A 24363-nucleotide genomic window follows, 5' to 3' on the forward strand; every position below is an offset into this window, starting at 1 on the left:
TAATTTTTTTTTTAATAAATTTTATTTATTTATTTTTGGCTGTGTTGGGTCTTCGTTGCTGCGTGTGGGCTTTCTCTAGTTGCGGTGAGCGAGGGCTACTATTCGTTGCAGTGCGCGGGCTTCTCATCGCGGTGGCTTCTCTTGTTGCGGAGCATGGGCTCTAGGCATGCAGGCTTCAGTAGTTGTGGCACGTGGGCTGAGTAGTTATGGCTCGTGGGCTCTAGAGCTCAGGCTCAGTAGTTGTGGTGCACGGGCTTAGTTGTTCCGTGGCATGTGGGATCTTCCCGGACCAGTGCTTGAACCCGTGTCCCCTGCACTGGCAGGCGGATTCTTAACCACTGCGCCACCAGGGAAGTCCCCAGAAGGAATTCTTAAATGAGAAACAAACTATGGTAACCATAAAGAAAAGGGTTAATCCACCCTATTAAAGTTAAGAATTTTTTCATTAATAGGCAACTAATAAAAAGACAAGCCACCTAAATAGGGAAAGATATTTGCATCACATATAAGGATTGGTATCCAAACAATACAAATGACTTCAACAGACACTTAATAGAAGAGGGAATCTAAATGGCAAATATATGTATATATATATATGTTTGCCATATACATATACTTGACTTTTATGTTTCTTTTGTATATGAAGAGATATTCAACCCCATTACTTATATGGGAGATGCAAATTAAACCACAAGGAGTTACAATTTCATAGTCATCAGGTTGGCAAAAAAAATTTTTTTGATGAGTACATGGAGCAAACAAAATACACATACAATCCTGGTAGCAATTTGTCATTATCAGTTAAAATTGAAGAAAAGAATACTCTGTGACCCAATAAGTCCACTCCTTCACATATATTCTGCTTTTAGAATTTCAGAAAATTTATTTACAGTTGTGTTCCAAGGGATATTAACAAGGATGTCCATAACAATACTACTTGTAATAGCCCCAAACATAAACATAAATAAATGTTTTTAAGAGTATAATAAATTGTGGTATGTTCATAAAGTAGAATATAAGTCATCTGTAAAAAGAATGAATTACTGCTGCAATAATGTTAATGAATTTGGTGGGGGGAAAAACAAGTTTCAGTACAACTCAATTTTACATGATGTGTGAAAAACTTAGAGGGCTAAATAATATAATATTTAAGGATTCTAACTATAAAGGAAAAATTTGTTTGCTTAATCTGATACAATCAATTAAAAATGTGGATAAATTAAGTCATAAAATCTATGTGGTTTTAACCAACATTTTGTGTTTAGGAGGTTCCTTAGTTATTTCGGGTTAAAAAAAGCTATCACTGTGACACCTCTAATACCTTGTAATTTGGCACCTTGTACCTTAGATGACACTGAAAATTCTCTGCCTTAGTTTCCCTTCTCTTACTCTCTGTCAAGCATTTCCTCTCAGACCAGTGTTAATACAAACCTAAGCAAAAGTGCTCTCCTCTAACCTTTTGAGAAGTGATCTGAGAATTCCAATATGGAATCTTATTATGTTTTTCTTGCCCTGGAGTTGAGTGTCATTGTAGCATTGAACATAATATGCAGACATGCAGTTCTCTGTTGGACAGCTGTGGAGATGCATGAGCTGCATAGCTGTGGGAAAAAATGGTGCATTTTAATGCTGAGCTGTCTTCTCAAGATGCTGCCATGGCCGTCATACAGTGAAGCTCTAGACAGGGGCTCCAGAGTGATTGTACTGGGTTTATTTGAACTCTCCACTTTGAAAATTCTCCTTGTGAGAGGTAATTCTGTCCTTCCCTGAAATGTAGATTTGGAGTCTTAACACAAATGTGTACTTTGCTAAATCGTCTTGTACATTTACATGCCTTTTTTTTGTACCAGTGTCTTGGTTTTGGAAATCTATTTGTAGTGGATGTATTCATTATTTGGGTTATGTTATTTATACACCTAAGAAATTAGGATACATTTTCATATCCCACATTTTATTTTCTAGGCCTTAAGTGCCTATTTTGAGTGACATTTATTATGTGTAACAGTTAAATTTGGTTTGTTGAAGTATTGTTCTTAAAAGATTACTAAAAGGAAGTGTTATTAATACATCAGTAGCCCAGATTTCCTTTTATTTCTTTACTTATTTTGCTTTGTGAAGCAAACTTCCATGCACATTGTTAATTATCTGCTATCGAATGCTTTCAGTTCATTTTAAGAAGTAGTTTCATAAAAATTTAAAACTAAAAGTTTTCTTGATTTTGGTGTAAAATATACAGACCTTTCTGTTGTAATGTTACATATTATGTATTTCTGAGAACACTGAAATTGTGCAGAGCTGATGGGTCGCACCCAAAACGTGCAAAGCTTTGTAATCAGAACACTAATAAAAATAAGTCTTAATAAGAATACTAGAATATTTAAAAAGATATATTAACTCTGTTACATATAAAGAAATACTACAGTTGACTTAAGGTTAAAAAACAAGAGATGAAGGTAGCCTGGTGGAAGGGTGTGCAAGGAAGGGTTGAAGCTACAGGGTTATGGAGGCCAGAGTGAAATGCATAAAGATTTGCAGAGAAGACTTCATTAAGTATTTTCAAGACAATGCGTGTGACCAGGCTGTGCCAAGAGGAAGAACATGGGTTGAATGAGAATTGCGTACAGTACTGTATTTTCAGCAGCTTGCTGCTTTCCACTGTGTTAGCTTGTTTGGGGTTCAGCTCTTATTATTTAGTAGTGCAAAGACATAGGCTGGGAAAAATCATGTACAAACCAGTGTGACTTTCACATTGTACTAAAATCTTTCCCTTACTTACCAGTGAACTAATTTGTGTTACAGAAAAGCTTAATAACAAAATAAACTGTACTAAGAATGAGAGGTGGCTTCTGTTTTTGACTAGAGGTCTTTGATCAGTCTGTGACCTTTTTGTGATTTTGTTTCTTGCGAAATGGAAATACTACAACTAAAAAATAGTCTAACACAGTCTTTTCCCCCTTGAGTATATTGTTTTAACTTTAAACTATAAAAATAATAAACACCTTAAAGAAAAACCGGAAAATATAACAGAAAAAAATTACCAAGTTACTAATATAAGGCACTGTTAGCTTTTTGTATATTTCCTACTTTTTCACCAGTTTTTAATAAGCTTTTTTGTTTACTTCACCATCTTCAAGTCATTTTTAACAACTACTAAATATTAAATAGATGTGCTTTTACTTAGCTATTTCTCTATAATAAAATATGTAAGCTGGGGCTTCCCTGGTGGCGCAGTGGTTGAGAGTCCGTCCGCCGATGCAAGGGACACGGGTTCGTGCCCCGGTCCGGGAAGATCCCACATGCCGCGGAGCGGCTGGGCCCGTGAGCCATGGCCGCTGAGCCTGCGCGTCCGGAGCCTGTGCTTCGCGACGGGAGAGGCCACAACAGTGAGAGGCCTGCGTACCGCAAAAAAAAAAATACTGGAATTTACAAATAAATAATAAATTTATAGTAAATATAATTTTGCTAGTAACGAATTTAGTTTGTTACTAAGGAATGTTATCTTTTTAGTATGATATACTATAAAAATATTCGAAATTATTTATGGTAAGTATTTCAGATTTGAGGAAAGGGTTTATTTGGAATTATTATTTGAGCTTTATTTTAAATTTGGTTATTTGTATTGAGCCATATGTATGACTGTTAATTACAGTGAAGTCATAGATCCATAAGATGAATAAATTATAGTTTTATAATTCAAAGAAATAATTGTTCATTTTTAATAACAGCAAACATTATTTATTAGGCAGTTACTAAAGCCTAGGGACTTTAATAAGTATTCAGAATACATTATTTAATTCTGTTAATATCACCTGTACATATTGTGCTATAGTGCTGCATTTTATTTGCAGTCATTTCAAATAACATGAAATAAGTTCTGTTCCTTTTATAGTAACCTTTAGCATCTTTGTTATACAAATATTGTGCTTAAATATTATGTGGGATATTGATTGCAAAATTTCTCTGATTTGGGGATATTTAAATATGTTTCCTTCTTCCATGAGTTTACGAATCTTAAGTATTACATTGACTGATAATTGTTTTTTTTGTTGCAGAACTGTAAGAGTAAATGGGTCCAATAATTGGAATGACTCCAGAAAAGAGAGCTGAAACTCCAGGAGCTGAAAAGGTTGCAGGATTAAGCCAGATTTACAAAATGGGAAGCTTGCCTGAAGCTGTTGATGCTGCCAGGCCAAAGGCCACTCTAGTGAACAGTGAGTCAGCAGATGATGAACTCACAAACTTGAACTGGCTTCACGAAAGTACTAATCTCCTAACAAACTTCAGCTTTGGAAGTGAGGGTCTTCCAATTGTTAGTCCATTGTATGACATAGAGGGAGATGATGTGCCATCCTTAGGACCGTCGTGCTATCAGAACCCAGAAAAAAAATCAGCAACTTCAAAACCCCCATACTCCTTTAGTCTTCTCATTTATATGGCTATTGAACAGTCTCCAAATAAATGTTTGCCTGTCAAAGAAATTTATAGCTGGATACTGAACCGCTTCCCATATTTTGCAACCGCACCAACAGGCTGGAAGAATTCTGTTCGACATAATCTGTCCCTGAATAAATGTTTTCAGAAAGTGGAAAGAAGCCATGGCAAGGTCAGTGTTTATGAACATTGCTATATTTAGGGAGGTGGGGGAGAATTAACATGGAGATCGTAACATATGAGGAAATCAAAGGAAGACAAAAAATAGTCAATCAGATTACTTCAGCTTGAGGTTAATTATATTCACCATTTGCTTTCATTTGAGAAGTTTTAAAATTTCTTCCGTATTGATATAAACCTAGCAGAATTATTTTCAGTCTACTGTAGGTACATAAATTAGGGTTTATTTATTATTATTTTCTCTCTTTTTTAAACATTTTTAATAATTGAAGTATAGTTAATTTACAGTGTTGTGTTAGTTTCAGGTGTACAGCAAAGTGATTCAGTTATGATTAGTTTTTTTAATGTTCTAACTTTCTATTCTTAGTTTCTGTAATGTTCTTGGCACTGTATTTATGTATTATTCTTATTTATTCACCGTGACCATCTCTGCCTTATAACTGGAGTGTGGATCATTTACATTAATGTAACTGATATGGTTGGATTTAAATCTGTCATTACATTATTTTTTTTCTATTTGCTGTATCTGTTCTTTTTTCCTTTTCTCCACTTTTCCTGCCTTTTTGTCAATTGAGTATTTTTTTATGATTCAGTTTTATCTCTTCTATTGGCTTACTAGCTACTCTTTTTTTTTTAACTTGTTGCTATACAGTTTTCAGTATATATTTTTAATTTATCACAGTCTACCTTCAAATAATTTTAATTCACTTATTATCTGGCCTTTTACAGAAAAAGTTGACTAATCCTGATGCCCTATCTGGATCAATTCCTTTTCCCCAAGAAGTTGATTTTAACATTTCTTATAGTTTGGGTCTACTAGCAATGAAGTATTTTTTTAACCTTTTTGTGGAGGATGGGTATGGAATTCTAGGTTGACAGGTTTTTTTTAAGTACTTTAAAGACTTTACTCTCTTCTGGCTTGCATAGTTTCTGAAGAGAGGTCTGTTACGATTCTTATCTTTGTTGTTCTGTTTGTAATTTTTTTTCTTACTATCTGTCTTCAAGATTTTTCTCTTTATCACTACTTTTTAGCAGTTTGACTATGATGTGCCTAGGTGTGTTTTTCTTTATTTTTATCCTGCATTGGTTTCTCAGAGGTTCTTGGATCTGTGGTTTGTTGTCATTCATTAAACTTAGAATTTTTTTTCCTCATTATCTCTTCAGATATTTCTTGTGGTTCACCATCTACTTCTGGGCTCCAAGTAAAAATATATTAGACCATTTGCTATTGTCTCACCTCTTGGTTGCTCTGTCCCTCTTCCTACTCTTTTCTTTCTTTGTTTCAGTTTGGATAATTTCTATTGATCCTTCTATAGTTTTGGGGGTTTTTTTTTGAATATTTGAATTTTATTTATTTTATTTTTTATACAGCAGGTTCTTATTAGTTATCTATTTTATACATGTTAGTGCATATATGTCAGTCCCAATCTCCTGATCTTTCTATAGTTTTATTCTTTCCTCTATTGTGTTCATTCTGCTGATTAGCCTGATAAAGTTGTCTTCATATTTTTTAAGTATTTTCATTTGCCTTTTAAAAAATAATCGCCATATTTTTGTTAAAATTTCCTGCTAGATATTTAAGCATATTAATCATAGTTATAGTGTTTGTCTGGTAACTTCAATATCTGGTCCATCTCTGGGTCTGGTTTTGTTGATTGTTTTATCTCCTGCTTTTGTGTGTTGCATAATTTTGGATTAAGTGGCAGCCATTGCTTGTTAAAGAATGGTAGAGACTGAGGTAAATAATATTTCGATCCAGAAATAGATATTCCTCTACTTCTGTCACATTGTTAGTATGAACAGGTATTGGTCAATCTAGTAAATAATTGAGCTGGGTTTGGGTTTTGTGGTTGTCATAGTTACCTTCAGTGTGCCATAGTCTTCACATTCCTACAGAGATGGACTGTTGACACTTTGTACTTAGTGTGCGGCCTGCAATGTCAGGTGATGTTTCTCAGCATTTCTGCTCCAACTCCATCTTTCAGTTTGTGACACATTTAGAGGTGAGAGGAGTTGAATATTTCTCTCTGTACTCTTGCCCCTTCCTTAGCAATAGATTGCTCTTGCTTGTTACTTGGTGCAAAGTTCTTAGTGTGAACAGGGTGGGTTTCTTGGTTCTTCTGCTCCAGTTTTAGTCTTAATCAGACTCTGTACACCTGTGCCTCAAGAGTGGGACTTTCCTTGTCTCCTCCACGAGTGGACAGTCTCTCCCATTTACTCAGAGTGGAGTCTAGAGCTGCACTCATCAATAGCCAATTACCTACATATGGCTAGTGGTTGGCATATTGGATAGCACAAAATAGGATATTTCTGTCATTGTATAAATTCCTACTGGACAGCACTGTTCCAGCACTCAGGCCAATTTCTTTCTCATTCCCATCATGGTGGGTAGATGTTGCCTAATATCAGTGGGAAGTTCTAGGTTCAAGTGAGTGACCATTTCCCAGCAGCAGCAGATCTCTGCTTTGTATCTTTGAAGGATTTGGGCATGAACAGATTTCCTGCCCTTCTAATGGCATGTAGTATTGAATACATTGCCTAGTGTCAGTAAAATGTGAAGATAGCTGGGTTTTGTACTTTTCTCCCAACAGCAGCCATCCTTTCCCAGGGACTGGGGTGAGGAGTATACTTTGCCTCTTTCTCAATAGTAGACTGCTTTTGCTTGGTATGGAGCTTTGTCCAGGGTTTAGGCAGGTTTTGTGCCTCTGCCACAGTGACACCTGATCTCACCTTATGCTCATTCAGGGCCTGGAGCATGAATGGGCTTTGCCTGATATCTTTGCTCCAGCCTCAGACCGTGGTAGGTTCTGTACATCTATCTCCGTCTCCAAGGGTGTCTTCCTTCGGTCTCCTGCCTGCCTACAGTTTTGAGTATTTTTTTTTCTTGCCTTTTATTGTGACTGCCACTTCTTCCATGGTCTACCAAATGTGAAACTGTTCATATGTTTTGTCTCTCCTCACAGGACCTGTCATACTTCAAAATTCAATTATTTCTGTTGTCTTGCAGCCTTAGATCTCAGATAGGCTCATAAAAAATTATGGTTATGTAGGCTATTTTGTTTTTTAAAAAAATTAATTTTTTTATAATTTAGTTTTGGCTGTGTTGGGTCTTCATTGCTACACATGGTCTTTCTCTAGTTGCGGCAAGCGGGGGCTACTCTTCGTTGCAGTGCGTAGGCTTCTCATTGTGGTGGCTTCTCTTGTTGTGGAGCATGGGCTCTAGGCCTGCGGACTTCAGTAGTTGTGGCACACCGGCTCAGTAGCTGTGGTTTGCGGACTCTAGAACACAGGCTCAGTAGTTGTGGTGCACGGGCTTAGTTGCTCCGCGGCATGGGGATCTTCCTGGTCCAGGCTCGAACCCATATCCCCTGCATTGGCAGGCGGATTCTTAGGCACTGTGCCACCAGGGAAGTCCTGTTTTTTTCTTGTTAGGCTGGGAGTGATGTTCTTTTATGGCTTTCTATACCCCAAGTGGTAGCAGAAATCTCCTATTCTTATTTAGAATAAAAGTTAAAAGGACAAGTACTTATATTTTTTGGTAACTGAAGGATTTTATAGGACAGTGCTGTTCAAACTTGACTGTACCTACGGATCATCTGGGAATCTTGTTAAAATACTGATTCTGCTTCAGCAAATCTAGGATGGGGACTGAGGCTCTTTCATTTCTAACAGGCTCCCAGGTCATCCTGATGCCTCTAATCCATGGACACACCCTGGGTAGCAAGACATTTGGACACATCATCGTCTTATGACTAACTTAAAGGAGCTTATTAGTTATCTATTGCTATGTAATAAATTGTTGTGTAACACATTCTCTACTACACATGGAACATTTATGGAGGCCAACTATGTGGTTAGGCCATTAAACAAAGCCTTAGCAATTTCAAAGGATCAGTCTCTGTTATAGCCAGCCTCCAAGATGGCCCCCAAATGAGCCCCACCTTCTGGTATTTGTGCCCTTGTGAAGTCCCCTCCAATACTGCATAGGGCTGACTAGTGTAACCAAGAGGATATTGTGGAACTGATGAAGTGTGCCTTTTGAATCCAGGTTATAAAAGACATTATGGTTTCCATCTTGGATTCTTGGCTAATTAGCTCTTTGGGAAGTCAGCTGCTATATCATACAGACACTTAAATAGCCCTGTGGAGAGGCCCCTGTGGCATGGAAATGAGGCCTCCTTCCAATAGCCATATGAGTGAGCCATTTTGGAAGCAGATCCCCCTGCCCCAGTCAAACTTTCCTTTCAGATGACTGAAAGCATTGGAAATTTTGGATGTATCCTTTCCACCGTGCATTATTAGATTTTATTTTTTGAACTGTATCCTTAATTCTTTTCTAGTTTTAGACCTATTGTGTTTATGCTTATGATGGGATGTAAAAGGGGAACTGTCTACTAGATATTTAGAAATATGATACAGGAATGGTAGTGATGTTATGGTATTAAAGCTCTAAGTTTAAAGCCCTCAGCGTTGATTTTCAGTAGAAGAGTCTAGGAAACGTATGGTATAATGGAAGCCAGGGAGAGTCAGTTTAAGTGTGAATGAGCGACAGTGTCAAATGCTGCAAAAAAAAATAAGAAAAGAAAGAAACTTGAAAATGATGAGCTAAGAAGTGATTGAGACAAGTAGCAGCCAAAAGATTAGAATTAAAAATATATGGGGCTTCCCTGGTGGCGCAGTGGTTAATAGTCCGCCTGCCGATGCAGGGGACACAGGTTCGTACCCCGGTCCGGGAAGATCCCGCATGCCGCAGAGCGGCTAGGCCCATGAGCCATGGCCGCTGAGCCTGTGCGTCCGGAGCCTGTGCTCCGCAATGGGAGAGGCCACAACGGTGAGAGGCCCGCGTACCGAAAAAAAAAGAAAAAAGTTTTAAAAAAATATATGAACAGTGGTTATTTCTATTGTGGCCACTTTCGAGCTACCAACATTATGTCATTAAATGCGAAGTGGATAGGGGATGTTTACAGTCAGCAGCACACCGCTGTATGTAAGGAACACATACAATCCAATACGAAAAAGAAAACCTGATAGGAAAATTGACAAGAATATGAATAGGGGCTTCACAGAGGAGGAAATACACATGGCCATAAACATATGCAGAGATGTTCATCCTCTCTAGCAATCAGGGACATACAAATTAAAAGAACAAAACAGTTTTTACCCATTAGATTGCAAAATTTTTTAATGTTTTATTAGTTGAGGATATGGGGTAATAAATCAATATCAATAGTTTCTCACCATTAATAGGAGTGTAAATTAGTATGACCATTCATGAGGGCAACTTGGCAGTAGTTATTAGAATTAGAAACGTGCGTATCCTTTGATCTAGTGGATCAGATTCTGATTTTTCCCCTTAAGTAAAACTCATACTTGCACACAAAGAGATGCATTCAATATATAAGAATATTCATTGTGGTAAAGTTCTAGAACAATATGTCTAGTGTGGTATAATTTGTGTTAGTGATCAAAAGGGATTTGTTCTTGTCCCTAATTTTTAATTGTATGCATTATTTATATAATTAACCTGAGCATTTTTGAATCTTCAGAGAAAGAAAGGAATTAAGGAAGTGGAAGTTAGTGAATGGGAAAACATACAGTCCAGATTTCAGGGAGAGTGTGATAAAGAGAAAGAAATTATCTTATGAGCTAATAAAGAATATGAGAATAAATACAGAAATTGTAATACATTGGCATAAAAATTAGCCAGCTATTGCCACAAGTCGGGGTGGGAGGGAAGGAACTGGTAGGTGATGGTCTTCACGAAAATCAATGGATCACTTTACTTAAATGTCTGAAGTTTGGACAGAAAGTGATACATTCAAGTGGGATTGGGAAGGCTTGTGAATTTCTTTTTTTAAAATTTATAAAATACTTCTTGAATCAGTGCCTCAAAAGGACAGTATTTCTCTTCCAGTCGGCAAAAGGCAAGCAAGTTACACTTACTTCCATTAGATGCTGGAACTGAATTTGGCAACCTTGAAAGCACTTTTCTGATGAAAGCTGTTATCTAGAGATGGTAATCTCAAAAAAGAAGACAAGATTGACAAAGGTCCAGGTCAAACTACAAATTGATATTGATACCCAGCCAGCTGGTATAGCTGTTGATTAGTTTCCTACCCTCCCTCATCCATACCATGGTTACCACTCTCAAAAGATGGGTCTAAAAATCTTGGCTTGGCATTTATCTGTCTCAGAATTTTAAAATTACAAAAACTAGGCATGGTGTTTTTTTGTTTTGATTTGTTTTTATGTTTTAAATGTTAACACTGAAGTCTTAAATCTGCTTTTCAAACTTTTTGTAAAAGCCAAACTAGAACAGTTAATGGAGATTTTAACTGGGAAACATGAAATTAGAAGTTTTGCCTGGTTTAGTACAATTTTAGTCTACGTTTTCGTAGTCGTGATTTGCTTCAATAGCTAAATCCCAAGAAAGGAAGTCATGCAAGCCACCATAAAAGTTCACCCTATAAGCAAGAATTATGAATAATGCCCTTTTTAAACTTAGTGGTTCTAAAAACCACTGAAAAAGGTAGTCAAGGGGGGAAACTATTAAAATGTACAGGGCAGGTACATAAAAACATTGCAGGAATAGGGAACATTGTTTCTTCTCCCAGTTTTCTTTACAACTTCCATTAAGATAAATCTTTTTAAAGTTCAATTCTTAATATATATTCCTCATTTCTTCAAAAGCTTCTGTGGTTCTTTACCAAATAAGTCCAGAAGCCTTAGAGTTCCAAAATGCAAAATAGTACATGAGAGAATGCACATTTCCTGTTTCCATTGCACAAAAAATGTGTCTTGTAATAGGCAAATTTATTTTAAAACAATACTTCTAAAACTCTTTATTACTTGTGTTCCATCATCTAAGCACAACTTAATAAAGAAGCAACGTTTTTAAGTGAGACTTAGATTCCAAATAAGTTTTTTGCTCTAGACTCTGAAACATAGATTAGCAAATACATAATTTTATCTTGTTACTGATAGTTTGTGAACAGACCCAGTGAACGGAAGTGCTGCCATGGTAACATAAACCAGACTGTTATTTGGAGAACTTACTCAAGACACTTAACTGCCCTGAACTACAAGTTTTCAGTACCAGTTCTTCCAATTTGCTGTTTCAAAGAAATAGCAGTTCTTAAAAGATCAAAATTATTTGCAGTTCTCTCACAAGAGAATTTTAAAAGTAGGTTTGAACTAAACAGCTTCTAGGAGTATAATCTCAGGAATACCAAGATAGAACATGGTTAGAATTATTAAAATAATTGTCTTAGTCAATATATGAAAAATAATTCATGCATATCTTTTCTGTATGAAACTGAAGTGGTTTTGGGGCAAAGGATGTTGTGGGTGCTAACATTTTAAAGTTTTATTTCCCAATCTTCAAAACACATTTACCACTTAGGTCAAGCAACTGAAAATATATCTAATTTAAGATGTTCCATCACTTAATTCAAAACTACATTTGTAAAATTTGACTTCCTTTGGAAAAAAATTAAAATTTCAAATACTTGTTTAGTGTACTTCATGTGATATCTTGCTGCTGTAGGCCAGAAAAGGTTTCACCTGATAGTATGGTATGTTTCTTACTATATTACAGTGTGATTTGACACCCATGGTTTTTCTTTTCCAATATATTTAAGTTGCTAGGATGTTAAAAACTGCCTTATACTCAATTACCATACTTTTCCTCAGACAAGAATGTTTTTCCTTTATCAATTTAATTCATCTCTTTTTTTTCTAACTTTTGTCTCTTCGGAATTAATTGATTTTTGTTCTTATTGTTGATGTTTTTAAAAACTCCCTCATCTCTTAGAAGAGGAGTAGGAATATATTGTTATTAAGCCATATACACTTACTCTTGATATATGCCAATTTCAGTATAATCTCTTAGTATTCACTTAGTTTGCAGCTCTATGTCGCTTACATATGAATTACCTTATTTAACTCTCATCACAACTCAATGAAGTGGCCTGTTTTTTTAATTCTACAGATAAAATATGAGAGGACAGACTCTTAGAGATTGATTTGTCCACGATCAAGTAGCCAATCAATAAGCAATGATTAGCACCTCAGTTTGAAAACGTGTGAAACAGTATTCTTTCATTATGCCATTCTGCTATAATAGTTACGACATGATATTTAGAGATAAAAAAGCCTCAGTAATAGGCTAATGTTACCTTGAAAAAGAGTTCAGGAAATGGAAGTACCCTGGAATTTATCACATTAAATCTTCAGCAATGATAATAGCGTACATAATATAGGATTTTGTACAAGCAGAAAGGAGCAGGGGAACAGGACACAGGTCAGTTTTATTGTTGTCTATATAATTATTAATGTTGTGAAGTGTAATTCAAATTTTAAGAAAGGGTTTTTGAAATAGAAAAGGTGTAACATAAAAACAAAAATTAGTAACAGGGCTTTCCTGGTGGTGCAGTGGTTGAGAGTCCGCCTGCCGATGCAGGGGACACGGGTTCGTGCCCCGGTCCGGGAAGATCCCACATGCCGCGGAGCGGCTGGGCCCGTGAGCCATGGCCGCTGAGCCTGCGCGTCCGGAGCCTGTGCTCCGCAACGGGAGAGGCCACAACAGTGAGAGGCCCTCGTACCGCAAAAAAAAAAAAAAAAAAAAAAATAGTAACAGTTTGAATCTCACTAATCTTGTGAGTTAGTTCTAAGGAAGTTTTGTACATCATGGTGGGAGGGGGTCAGGTTATACCTTATATTTAATTTTTGACATTGGTATCTTCAAAAGATTAAATATATTCAAAAATATTTATTAAAATTTAGTATCAGTAACTAGCGGAATAGAAACAGAAAAACAAATTTGCATGCTATTAGACTGGAAGAAACGAACAATTTTTAAAACTACAAAGAAAATGAACATAAAATACAACAATAGTAGTAGCCAATGTTTGAGTGCTTTTGTGTCTGGTAGGTACTGTTTTATATATATTTTGAGCATACTAGTACACAGAGAACATAGACATTTTTCTAAAGGTTACACAGCTGTTAAGTGACAGAGCCAGGATTCCAAAATAGGTATTCTTCCTCCAAGGCTTGTACTCTTAACTTCTGTACAGGTAGTGTTTAGCTCTGGGACAGTGTGGGATGAATTTGCAGTTGGACCTCCTCTTTGCATGGCTATAGGGTTTTGTATGTAAGCTGTAGGTAGATGTGGTACATTTGTAGGGATGTGCATCTAGTCAGACTGTTCAGGATATGTAGGTAGGGATGGATGTTCAGCTAAAGAAGTAGGAAAGATACATCCTGAAGGAAGAGTTTGCAGGTGATCTTACAGCTCCTGAAGTCCTTCAGTTATTTAGTTTGACTAGCTCAATTAGTATGTGTGGCATTTGACCACACCCACTTAGTTTTTATATAACTGTTTCTTATACCTTTTATTTACTAGATAATCTATAATTGTAGTTTGGATATATTTTTAATACAAGAGTGTTTATAAATTTCCAAGTGGTCAGAGAATTTTGTTGTTGGGATATTTTTTTTTCTTTTTACGCTACAGTGATCTTTAAAGGGTAATTTATTTTTCTTCATGGTCTAATCAATGTTTGTAGTTTTTTCTGTTAATATTTGGAAAGTATACTCTCCAAGAATTCATTAATTACATCAGTGTTTTTCATAGGTGTTCCACAGAACACTAGCTTCCTCAGATGTTTCCTGGGAGAAAGAGGTTCTGTGTCAAATAACTTTGGGAAACTTCTTAAAACAGGTTTAATTAAAGCAGGACTGTTTAGGACCCTTAATCTGCTAGTATGCAATGTAACCTTCTAAGAAGGAAAGAGGTAAAATACTCAGCATTTTTCAAACCTATTTGAAGGAATTATCTCATAGCCTGGCCTTTCCCCTTGCACATTAGATCATTTTCGTGAGATTCTTCAGGTAAGTTGTCTACTTACCTTCCTGGTAAGCTGTTCCTTCATATTAGCGGAATTGTGGAGCAGGCAAGCCAGTCTTTCAGGCACCTCCCATTTGCAATTTAGCGGGCACTTCTGTTATATTTTCTCTAGTTTCCAGAAATCATACAAATTGTATTATTTTTAGATTCTAGTGACTATTTCCATGAAATCTGGGCTTGTGTGCCCATTACCATATTATCCAGAAGTTCCTCGAATGTTGTAACTTAACCATCTTGAGGGAAGAGTTGATACTTCTCCCTCTTTTTTATCTTTTACAGGAGTCTTTTCCATGCCTCAATTTTTGACTTAACTACTCTTTGAGACTTTTGCCATCTTTTCATTAAATTGTTTGCCTTGAATTTAAACAGTTTAAATGGGAAACTTAACACTAGTGTTAATGCCATAAAAAATGAAGTTATTTTTGTATGCATCACCTAATATATTGTTTAGCACTTTTGGGAGAATGACACTACCTAATCTTTTCTTTCTTTAACAGTAATGATAAGGGTTAACATTTGTTGACATCTTAGCATGTGGAGGGCCACCTTGTACAGCCCTTCATGCTGTTCTCTGCACAGCTTGGTGTTGTATCATTCTCACAGAATGTGATGTGAATGCCATGTCCTAGAGTTGTGCAGTCCTGTGGCCCTAGTGCCATGCAATGTGCAGAGTACTCAATGCATAATGTAATCCATAGAACAAACCTATGAGGTAGGTACTGTTATTATCCATACCTTACAAATAAGGGAATAATGGCCCAGAGAAATAGAGGTTAGTTAACCTTCCTAAAATTACACAGCGGGTCAGTGGCAGGGCAGGGGATAGGAGCCCAGGCAGTCTGCCTCTGGGGCTTTTAGTCATACAGTCCATTCCTAGCAAATTTACTTCAACTTTTGCCTTGTATTCAAAAGGTACTATTGGGTTTTTTTCCCCACACACATTTATTAAAAGCATTCAGACACTGATTTTGTGTGTCTTAAAGTTCCAGGTTACTAATTCTTATATATTTTATTCTAGGTTAATGGAAAAGGCTCCTTATGGTGTGTTGATCCAGAATATAAACCCAACCTTATGCAAGCACTGAAGAAACAACCTTTTCCCTCAAAATCAACATTTTACACCCCTCCTGCATCACCACAAAGGTACAGGATCTAACATGTAAATGTCAGTGGTGATATATAAGATTTCATTATATGAGATGGAGAAACTTAAGAGTTGTAGTGTTTTTTTGTTTTTTAATTATATAGAGATTTATGAATAAGACATTAGCGTAAGGCATTTTTACTTATAGTCTAACTTATTAGGAAATAGGATGTTGGATAAGTGAGAACATAAATTCTGGAAAATGTAGTTAATAATATTCTAACTAAACTCTAAAGACAGTGATAATATGATTTCAGGTATCACCTGAAACCTTTTTGTAAAGGTTGAAGCATTTAAATTGTCTGCAGTGCTAATGCTGACCTGAAGACATGGGAAAGTAAAAGTATATTTAAAAATTTTTAAATAAGGTGATTAAATTTGTCATTGCAGCATTTTTACATACATATTTATATTTCTTTTTCTATTTTAAGTTTTTTTCCTTCACAATATGTTTAATATTAGAAAATTATGTTCAAGTCTCAAATTTTTAAATGTTGTCAAGTAAAATAATGCTTTGGAGTTTTTTATTTGTTTTGTTTCTGCTGGTAAATATGATTTTCCTTGGCTTCTGTTTTCTAACTCAGTGATCAACAAATTGATCTTAGAGCTTTCCAATTTTAAGTTAAATCTGAAAATGATACGATGTCCTTAAATCTCATTGTTTCCTTTTCTTAAAGAAACCTTCAGAATCTTTTTTTAAAATTTTATTACATATATTCATTTGAGTTAAAAATGACAGATTTTGTCAAGATACTTTTAAGGGTAGTCTATAAAAAGTTTTTTAAGCTTTGTAATAAAATAATACATGGCAATTTTGAAACATACACAAAAGTAGGGAGAAAGTGAACTCCCATTTGCAACAGTTATCAACATTTCATGTGTTTAATTTCTTTAAGTATTATTAGATGACTTTTAGAGGAGTGGTTATAGCTGAGATACAGTTAAAAAAATTAGTAAGACTAAAGTTGAAATGTCAGCAATATATATACTCATTGAGATTTAAGCTTATTTACCATATTAGTAGATTAGAAGGATCATTGTAATAAGAACTGGTTTATCCTTATGAAATAAAACCTAGAAAAGACGTTATCAGAGTTTTATATTCTCATTGTTTGGGAGTTGATAACCTTCTTTAATGTTGGTGCTTATGAGATGTCCTAGTTAAAAAAAATAATAGTTTAGGGCTTCCCTGGTGGCGCAGTGGTTGAGATCCGCCTGCCGATGCAGGGGACACGGGTTTGTGCCCCAGTCCAGGAAGATCCCACGTGCCACGGAGCGGCTAGGCCCATGAGCCATGGCCACTGAGCCTGCGCGTCTGGAGCCTGTGCTCCTCAACAGGAGAGGCCACCAACAGTGAGAGGCCTGCGTACTGCAAAAAAAAAAAAAAAAAAAGTTTAGAAACTAATGGTAAGTTCTGCTGATGGTCCTTTCATGTTTTATTTAGCAATGTTATTTTTTATTAAAAATTAAATGGGAGAATTGGCACTCTATTTTGTATACCATCAAAAATACACTTTCCTGTGCCTTTGATATGATGCATTTTCATGTTTATATCTCTTAGCTTTATCATATGTTTATATGTTAAATAAAGCTGATTTTGTGGTTTAAAAACAGATAAAACAACAGCATAAAGATTATAATCTTTGACTTTAAAACATTACCTTAATATTTTTAGAAACATTTTCTCTTTATCATTGTTTGGCAAAATGACAGTTCCATCTGACACAACTTTGTGTAGCCCTTTCATGTCATAATTGGTAAGTCTGAGGAAGAGAATGATCTGTAGAGTATGTAAAACTGTGACTAAGAAATAGACTTTTTTTTTTTTTTTCTGCCGTATGTGGACCTCTCAGTGTTGTGGTCTCTCCCGTAGCGGAGCACAGGCTCCGGACGCGCAGGCTCAGCGGCCATGGCTCACGGGCCCAGCCGCTCCGCGGCATCTGGGATCTTCCCGGACCAGGCCACGAACCCATGTCCCCTGCATCGGTAGGCAGACTCTCAACCACTACGCCACCAGGGAAGCCCTAGACTTTTAATTTGGTTAGCAAAAAGCAGATTTTTTAAAAATACTATCAAAAATTCCAAAGAAGAGGAATAGTTTGTCCCAAAAATGTCTTAATTTTTGGAACTAAAAAAACAAAAACAAGAAAATAACTACTGGTCTTTTTTCATGAATATAGAAAGTTTAATTTGATACTGATATTTATTGATTAAATCAGGAGCTTATCTGTTTTTTGTCATCACCATACAGTCTTCCTTAAACATTGTTTTGATAAACACTTTATTTGTATTGTAACACCTGTATTAATATCAAACTTAGGCATACAATACAAAATCAGACAGTAACTATTACTATTGTCTATTGTTCCAGGCATTTTAAATTCATTATTCTTATTCAATTATCACAGCAACCCTACGTGGGAGGTTTAATTACTCCTGTTTTACAGATGAAGAAACTAAAAGATTAATTATTTTGCCTAAGAACACCCAAATAGTTGTGATTTAAACTTGGATCTTATGCTCTTTCTGCTTTGGCAGACTCTTCCTAAACTGAATAGTATTAGCAAAGAAAACAAGGTAAAAATAGTTTGTGTTTTTTATTGTACAAATTAGTTGTATTTGTAACTAAGTTCTATAAAATGTGAAATAAAGATCTTTTATAAGTATGCTTGTCTTATCTCTTTATTTTTCAGTGGTTCTTTATCACCTCACTACTTAAGCTCTGTACTCAAGCAGAACCAGGTGCGAACTCTCAAAGGTATGTGAAAGATCAGTATTTTAAATCATAAAAACTCAGATCAAAATTCAGAACTTTTGTTTAATTATTTTTAAATTATAAAAGTATTAAATGTTCATTGTAGAAGTTTTGGAAAATAAAAACATTTATAAAAAAGAAACTAAAACTTACCCTTTATTCTGCTGTTAACTTTTTAATTGAGGAATTCTTGATGGTATACTTGATATTATATGTTTCAGGTGTACAACATAGTGATTCACGATTTTTTAAGGTATACTCCGTTGATAGTTATTATAAAATATTGACTCTATTCCCTGTGTTGTACAATATATCCTTAAAGCTTATTTCTTTTATGCATAGTAGTTTGTACCTCTTAATCCCCTACCCCTATCTATCTTGCACCTCTGCTGTTCACATTTTAATATAATTGCTTTGGTCCTTTTTATGCCTTTCACATGAGTAGATATGTTTGCGTGCATGCACATACATGCACATACACCCCCCACCTCCCACACACACTTTTTCTCCAGTGGGATTATACTGTGTATACTGTTTTATATCCCTGTTTTCATTTCCTTTTATGTATACTTTTCCTTGAAAATAGGGAAATATTTCTTAGTAATGCCTGCAATAGAGAATTATCTTTTTAAGTCTGTCAGACTAGAATAGAGGTTGACAAACTATGTCCCATGGGCCAAATGTAGCCTGCCACCTGTTTTTGTACGGCCTTTGAGTTAGGGATGGTTTTACATATTTCTTTTATAGGTTAAGTGTAAAGAACTATAATTTAGGAAGAAAGCAATGTTAACTTTTAGAATTTTGTAGACTTTTAAAAAGTAGGTCAAAATTCTGAAATTGCAGTTTTCCCCCCCTACTCATAGTTAGTATTACAGGTTAGTGATATATTAACATAAGTTTTCCTAGCATTGTTGCTTTGGAGCCTACAGATGTTTCTATGACCTTTAAAACTAGAAATTCTCAGACTAAAAGCCTTTCTGTGTATCAGAGATATTTAAGCTCTTTAGAACTACACTAAGCCAAGCCTAGGAAACAATATGATGGTGGTCTGTAAAAATAAGGGAGGGAAAGAGTGTGAAAAAGCTTAAGAGGACTCTGCAGAGAAGTTAAGCGGATTGGGAGTCTGCTTCAGATATGCTGTAACTTAACATAAGGCAAGTATCCATTTTCCTGTTACCTGCATGAGTAAATGTGCTCTCTTTACATTTAGGTATTGCTGAAACTTCCTTTATCTTTTTATTGCCTCAGTGAGTTCTGACCCTTAGTCTTTTAAGCTTAGTTCATATACACATTTTGAGAACATTTTCTCTTTTGAATTCTGGGGTTTATTTAGAATTTCTTCTTGCTCTTGTTCTATTCCATCCAAATTCTTCTTCTCCCTTTGGGGAGCAGCTTCCACAACTAGAGCCTAGGTACTTCTTCATCTAATGACTTTACATCTCTCCATGACTGCTAACACCTTACTTCCCTCCATCTCTATCATTGTGAGTCTTAGGGCTATTCCCCTTCTAGTAATTCACTTGGTGGGGAGGGTGGTTGGCATTCTGTCAACCAATGCAAGTCTGTCCTGGAATAGAATACACAATTCTCATGAGTTTTAACAGGAAAACGTAATACCACACAAAAACTTAAGAAAATTTATCATTAAATCAGGTTGCTCTAGCACATATTCATAGAATTCTGAGGAAATTTGCTTTTTCATAACTCTTGATATTATTTCTAGGGTAAAGTTTGAAAATACAACGATAAATCGATTAAACATTCAACTGTTTATTCTACAAGTACTTGCTGAATTCCTCCATTGTGCCAAGCATTGAACTGGGTGCTTTGGGATATGCAGAGATGAAAGAGACCCAGGCCCTACTCTCAGAAAACATAGAGTTTAATTGAAGAAGGTTGACTAGAATTATGCAGAGTACATTGGGAGAAAAGGAAGTGGGTGGCAAATTAAGCTTAGAGGTGGGTCAGGAAAGGCCTCTTAGAGAAGAAACTGTGATGCTTGAGCTCTGGGCCTCAGAAGTTGGGAGGATATTTTTGGGTAGAGGTTTGGTGGAGGACCGTTGCTGGGAACTGCAGGTCGGTAAGTGTGGCTGAAACCTAAGATCATAGAAGAGGACCAGGTAGCCTCGGTCCAGTGGCTGTAGATGTGATCGTTTAGTGTGGGCAAGGCAAATGAAGAAGTTGAAGCAGTCATTAGCCAAATCAAGGAGAGCTTATTTAGCATAATGAGTTTGAACTTCTTCCTATAACTATAACATTAGTTCGCATTGAATTCCTGACTGTGGTGTTTCGCATGCATTGCAGCAACTCTTTGAGGTATTGTTACCCTCTCTTACAAATAAGGAAGCTGAACTTCAGAGAGATTAAGTAACTTTCTCAAAGTCACACAACTAGTAAATGGTATAGAAGGAACTCTGATTTCAAAGCCTGCACTCCTACCAGATATGAGGCGTTGGAGGAACTGCTGAAGGTCTTTAAAGAATGAGATGACATTGTCAGTTTTGTGTTTTGTAAAGATCACAGAAGTTTCATTGTTGGCTCCAGTATTAGAATCCAATATAAGATTCATCTGTCACTTCACAGAATCATCTTTTTTAAAGTCTAATCTTTTTTGCTCATCTTGCCAATAGCTATTTTACAGTATTGTATAGCGGGCAGCAGGAGGGACAGGAATCTCATACTGAGATAGCAAAACAAATCTGTTTTTGTCAATATTTGGTGTGGGTTTGGAGTAAATTCATCTGTTTAAAAATATTTATCGAGCGCACTTGTGTACTGGGCACTGTTCTAGGCACCAAGGATATAGCAGTGAACAAAGAAGACAAAAACGGAACTATATTCTAGTTAGTAAATTTTAGTATTTATACTTAAGCACTAGCATACTACAAGGAAATATGAAATTTAGACAGTTAATGATGAAGTTAGGGGCTAAGTGCATATCTAAGTTCAATTTTCAGGTTACAAATTAGCATAATTTTTATCTTAATTGAAATGAAAGTAAACTGGTGGTCCAAGCAGCTTAAAGTCTTAGTAATTTTTGGAAATCGCTCTCCTACTTCTTTAAAGAATCATGAGAAACAGCTTCTCTGTTTGGATGCTCTGTAAATGTGTATATTGGTTTTGATAAAGGCAGTAAGTCCTATTATATTTATTACTTAGCTTATAACCATTTAAATTCTGCCTCTGGTTCTCATATCATTCCTTAAGCAAATGGACTGAGAATCAGATGATAGAAACTTATTTGTCTTATTGTAACCCTCACTTTCACATAGTTAAGACTGATGTCTTTTACATCTCAATTGTTAATAATTTCTTAGCATCAAGGCTAAGAAAATATAAACCAGGAGGCATAAATTAACACTTTTTACAGAGATTTATTTGAACCAGTTATTAAATCAGTAGCATATTTTGAACCCCAGTCAGAACTATGAAGGATAAAAAGGGAAATAATATGACTTAACTAAGTTGTTGTTGTTGTTATTGTTTAACTCACTGTTTTGATGGCTCTCATGGCTCTAATGACAAATGACTGTAAACTGGAAGTGAATTATAGGATTAAACTAAATAGTGTCAGAGAAAATATACACAAAAGACTTTATAAATGAACGAAATTTTCATTCTTCATGAACTGAATATGTTAAATAATATAGCTAATAGTATGTTTATTAAAACCCAGCACTATCTTTAAAACAGCATGAAGTACTTACTAATGAAAAAAAGCATTATGAAGTGTGTTCGGTTGTGACAATAAACAAATAAGTCTTGTTTAATTTTAATACCAAAACTGATTTGGTACTATAAATAAAAATTGTTTGTAAAATCTACACAGACAGTTTTTGTTCCAAGAAGTTCAAGATTGTATTGATAACCAGGTGTTCTTGATTACCGAGTGTCTGCGATCATTTCTCTGGTGCTTATTTTAACACTGAAGTTAAACTTTTTTTAGTTAATTGGCAAGGCATTGTGGGAAGCATACTTAGCAAATGTTCTGAACCAAACAAATCAGATGTAGATAAAATCCTTTTGCAAAGAAGTTTTTGCAAAGAAGTAATTTCATGTGGGAAAATTCAAATTAATTTGCCTGTAACAAATTCCTACAAGAAATAAGGGTATTTAAGGAACACTTTTCCTATCATTCTACTGTTATAGAAACAGTACCTAATTTTGTTATTATTTTAAGAAAGGAAATGGTATTCATGCAGCTTTCTTATTTTGTCAGGATAAGTCTCTTAATCAATTTTCTTTAGTTTTAGGTATTGTATTTCAGAAATTAAGAATGTTTTATAGGTGCTTCATTTATAAGATTAATAAATTTCCTGAAATTGTTTCCTCATTATAATGCATTTCAGTATTAGATTCTCTCCCTCACTACCACTCCCTTTTTTTTTTAAATAAAGTTGGAAACAAGGTAGATATTTAATTATTTCATGGAGCAGGAGTCTCTCTGTTAGTATAATGCCATGCAAGTTGTGCCCTGCACAAGGACACCTGGCTGAGGCAGTGAATGGGCTTTGAAATCAGCCAGCACTCCAGTCCCCAAGCTGTGTGCCTTGGTATAGGGAAACATTCACCTGGAGGCAAGTTTTTTTTTTTTCCCAGTTCACACAGAGATACAATATGGGCTATAGCTGTACCTTTTTTTCTTCAAAGACATGTTAGAATACTGAACTCTATCGTATTGTAGTCAGGTCTCATTCTGAAAGATAGGAATTGCAGAGGTCTTTGTTTTGCTAGCCTCTGTGGCTGTGGCATGTGGGAATCACTGATTCAAATTCTTTTTAACTTGCTGTTTTTTTCTGCCTGAAATGCTTTTCCTTTGGATGTCTTCATGGTTTCATTCTCTCACCTCCCTGAGGTTTTTGCTCAACTGTTACCTCTCCTTGAGGCCTTCCCTAACCTCTACTTAAAATTGCAACCACCTTTCCCCTTATTCTCTGTCTCCCTTCCCCCTTAATTCTTCTCCCTAGTGTTTTTCACTCTGATATACTGTATTTCTTTGTGTTATGAGAGGTTAGGGATTTTCCTGTTTTGTTTTCTGCTATATTCTCACAGCCTGGAATGATGTCAGCCTTATAACAGGACACTCTATTGAATGAATAACAGAATAGAGAATTTCCAGTATACTCGGTAATTTTCTACAAAATTTCCTACTCTAATTATAGATGCTTAGTAAGTATTAAGGGATGATGATAGAGTACAAATTGAAGGCCTGGGTTCTGGAGGTAGACTGCACAGGTTTAAATCCCACCTCTGTTGTTCTTAGAGGCCCATCTTTGTCCATTTTCTAAGTTGATAATACTTAGAACATGCCAAAGACTCTGTAATTTGGTGATAATCAGCTTAATCTAAGGAAAGGAGGGAGGGCAAAGATGTAATATATTCTTTACACATTTATCAAGGAACCACTATTTGTTCCAGGCTTATGGAACATAAAGAGTATAAGACATGATTCCTATCTTAAGGAAGCTGACAGTCTAATTGGAAAGACATTCATCTAGAGACTCTGATTCATGAGATCACATTTTATTCAAGGGAAAAGAGTATAGTATTATGTGCTCCTTCATAGCAACAATCTTCTGATAAGTTAAGCCTGTTTATTAAGGTCAAAAACATTTCCTGCCTTCACAGAGTTTATGGTCAAGATGAGGAGAAAGCAAGTCACTATCCTCATGAATTTATTATCAAAAATAACTTTATAATTAGATATTACAAGTAAAATGCAAACCTTTGGGGTAATAAAAATTTTCCAGCTTTGAGATATAGAAATGGGGGGTTTCATATCAGTCTTGTTTTAAACTTATTCTTTATAACCTAAAATTTATAAACATTTTCTAACTTTTCCTTCACATTTTAGATTATACCATTTTACATTTATTCAGTCACGATTGTTCAGACTAACAGATGGCTAAGATGGAGAGGGGTGAACTTTTAGTACAGAAGTAG

General features: G+C 35.6%; 1 protein-coding gene across 4 annotated transcripts in view; it reads left to right on the top strand.

Moving 5' to 3' along the window:
- Positions 1-24363, top strand: part of FOXN2 (forkhead box N2) — a 55731-nt gene that overhangs the window by 25063 nt on the left and 6305 nt on the right. For 2 of the 4 annotated variants that reach the window (XM_082852260.1, XM_082852262.1), the window contains exons 2-4: positions 4053-4603; positions 15540-15664; positions 18359-18423. In XM_082852260.1, the coding sequence (XP_082708386.1) occupies positions 4067-4603; positions 15540-15664; positions 18359-18423 (727 nt within the window). In that variant the 5' untranslated portion in view covers positions 4053-4066. Of the gene's footprint in view, positions 1-3652; positions 4604-15539; positions 15665-18358; positions 18424-24363 lie in introns of those variants that run through there. The other 2 variants (XM_082852263.1, XM_082852261.1) reach the window with 2 other exon arrangements.

This window comes from Leucopleurus acutus (genome assembly GCF_964270905.1).
Source record: "Leucopleurus acutus genome assembly, chromosome: 12".
NCBI lineage: Eukaryota > Metazoa > Chordata > Mammalia > Artiodactyla > Delphinidae > Leucopleurus > Leucopleurus acutus.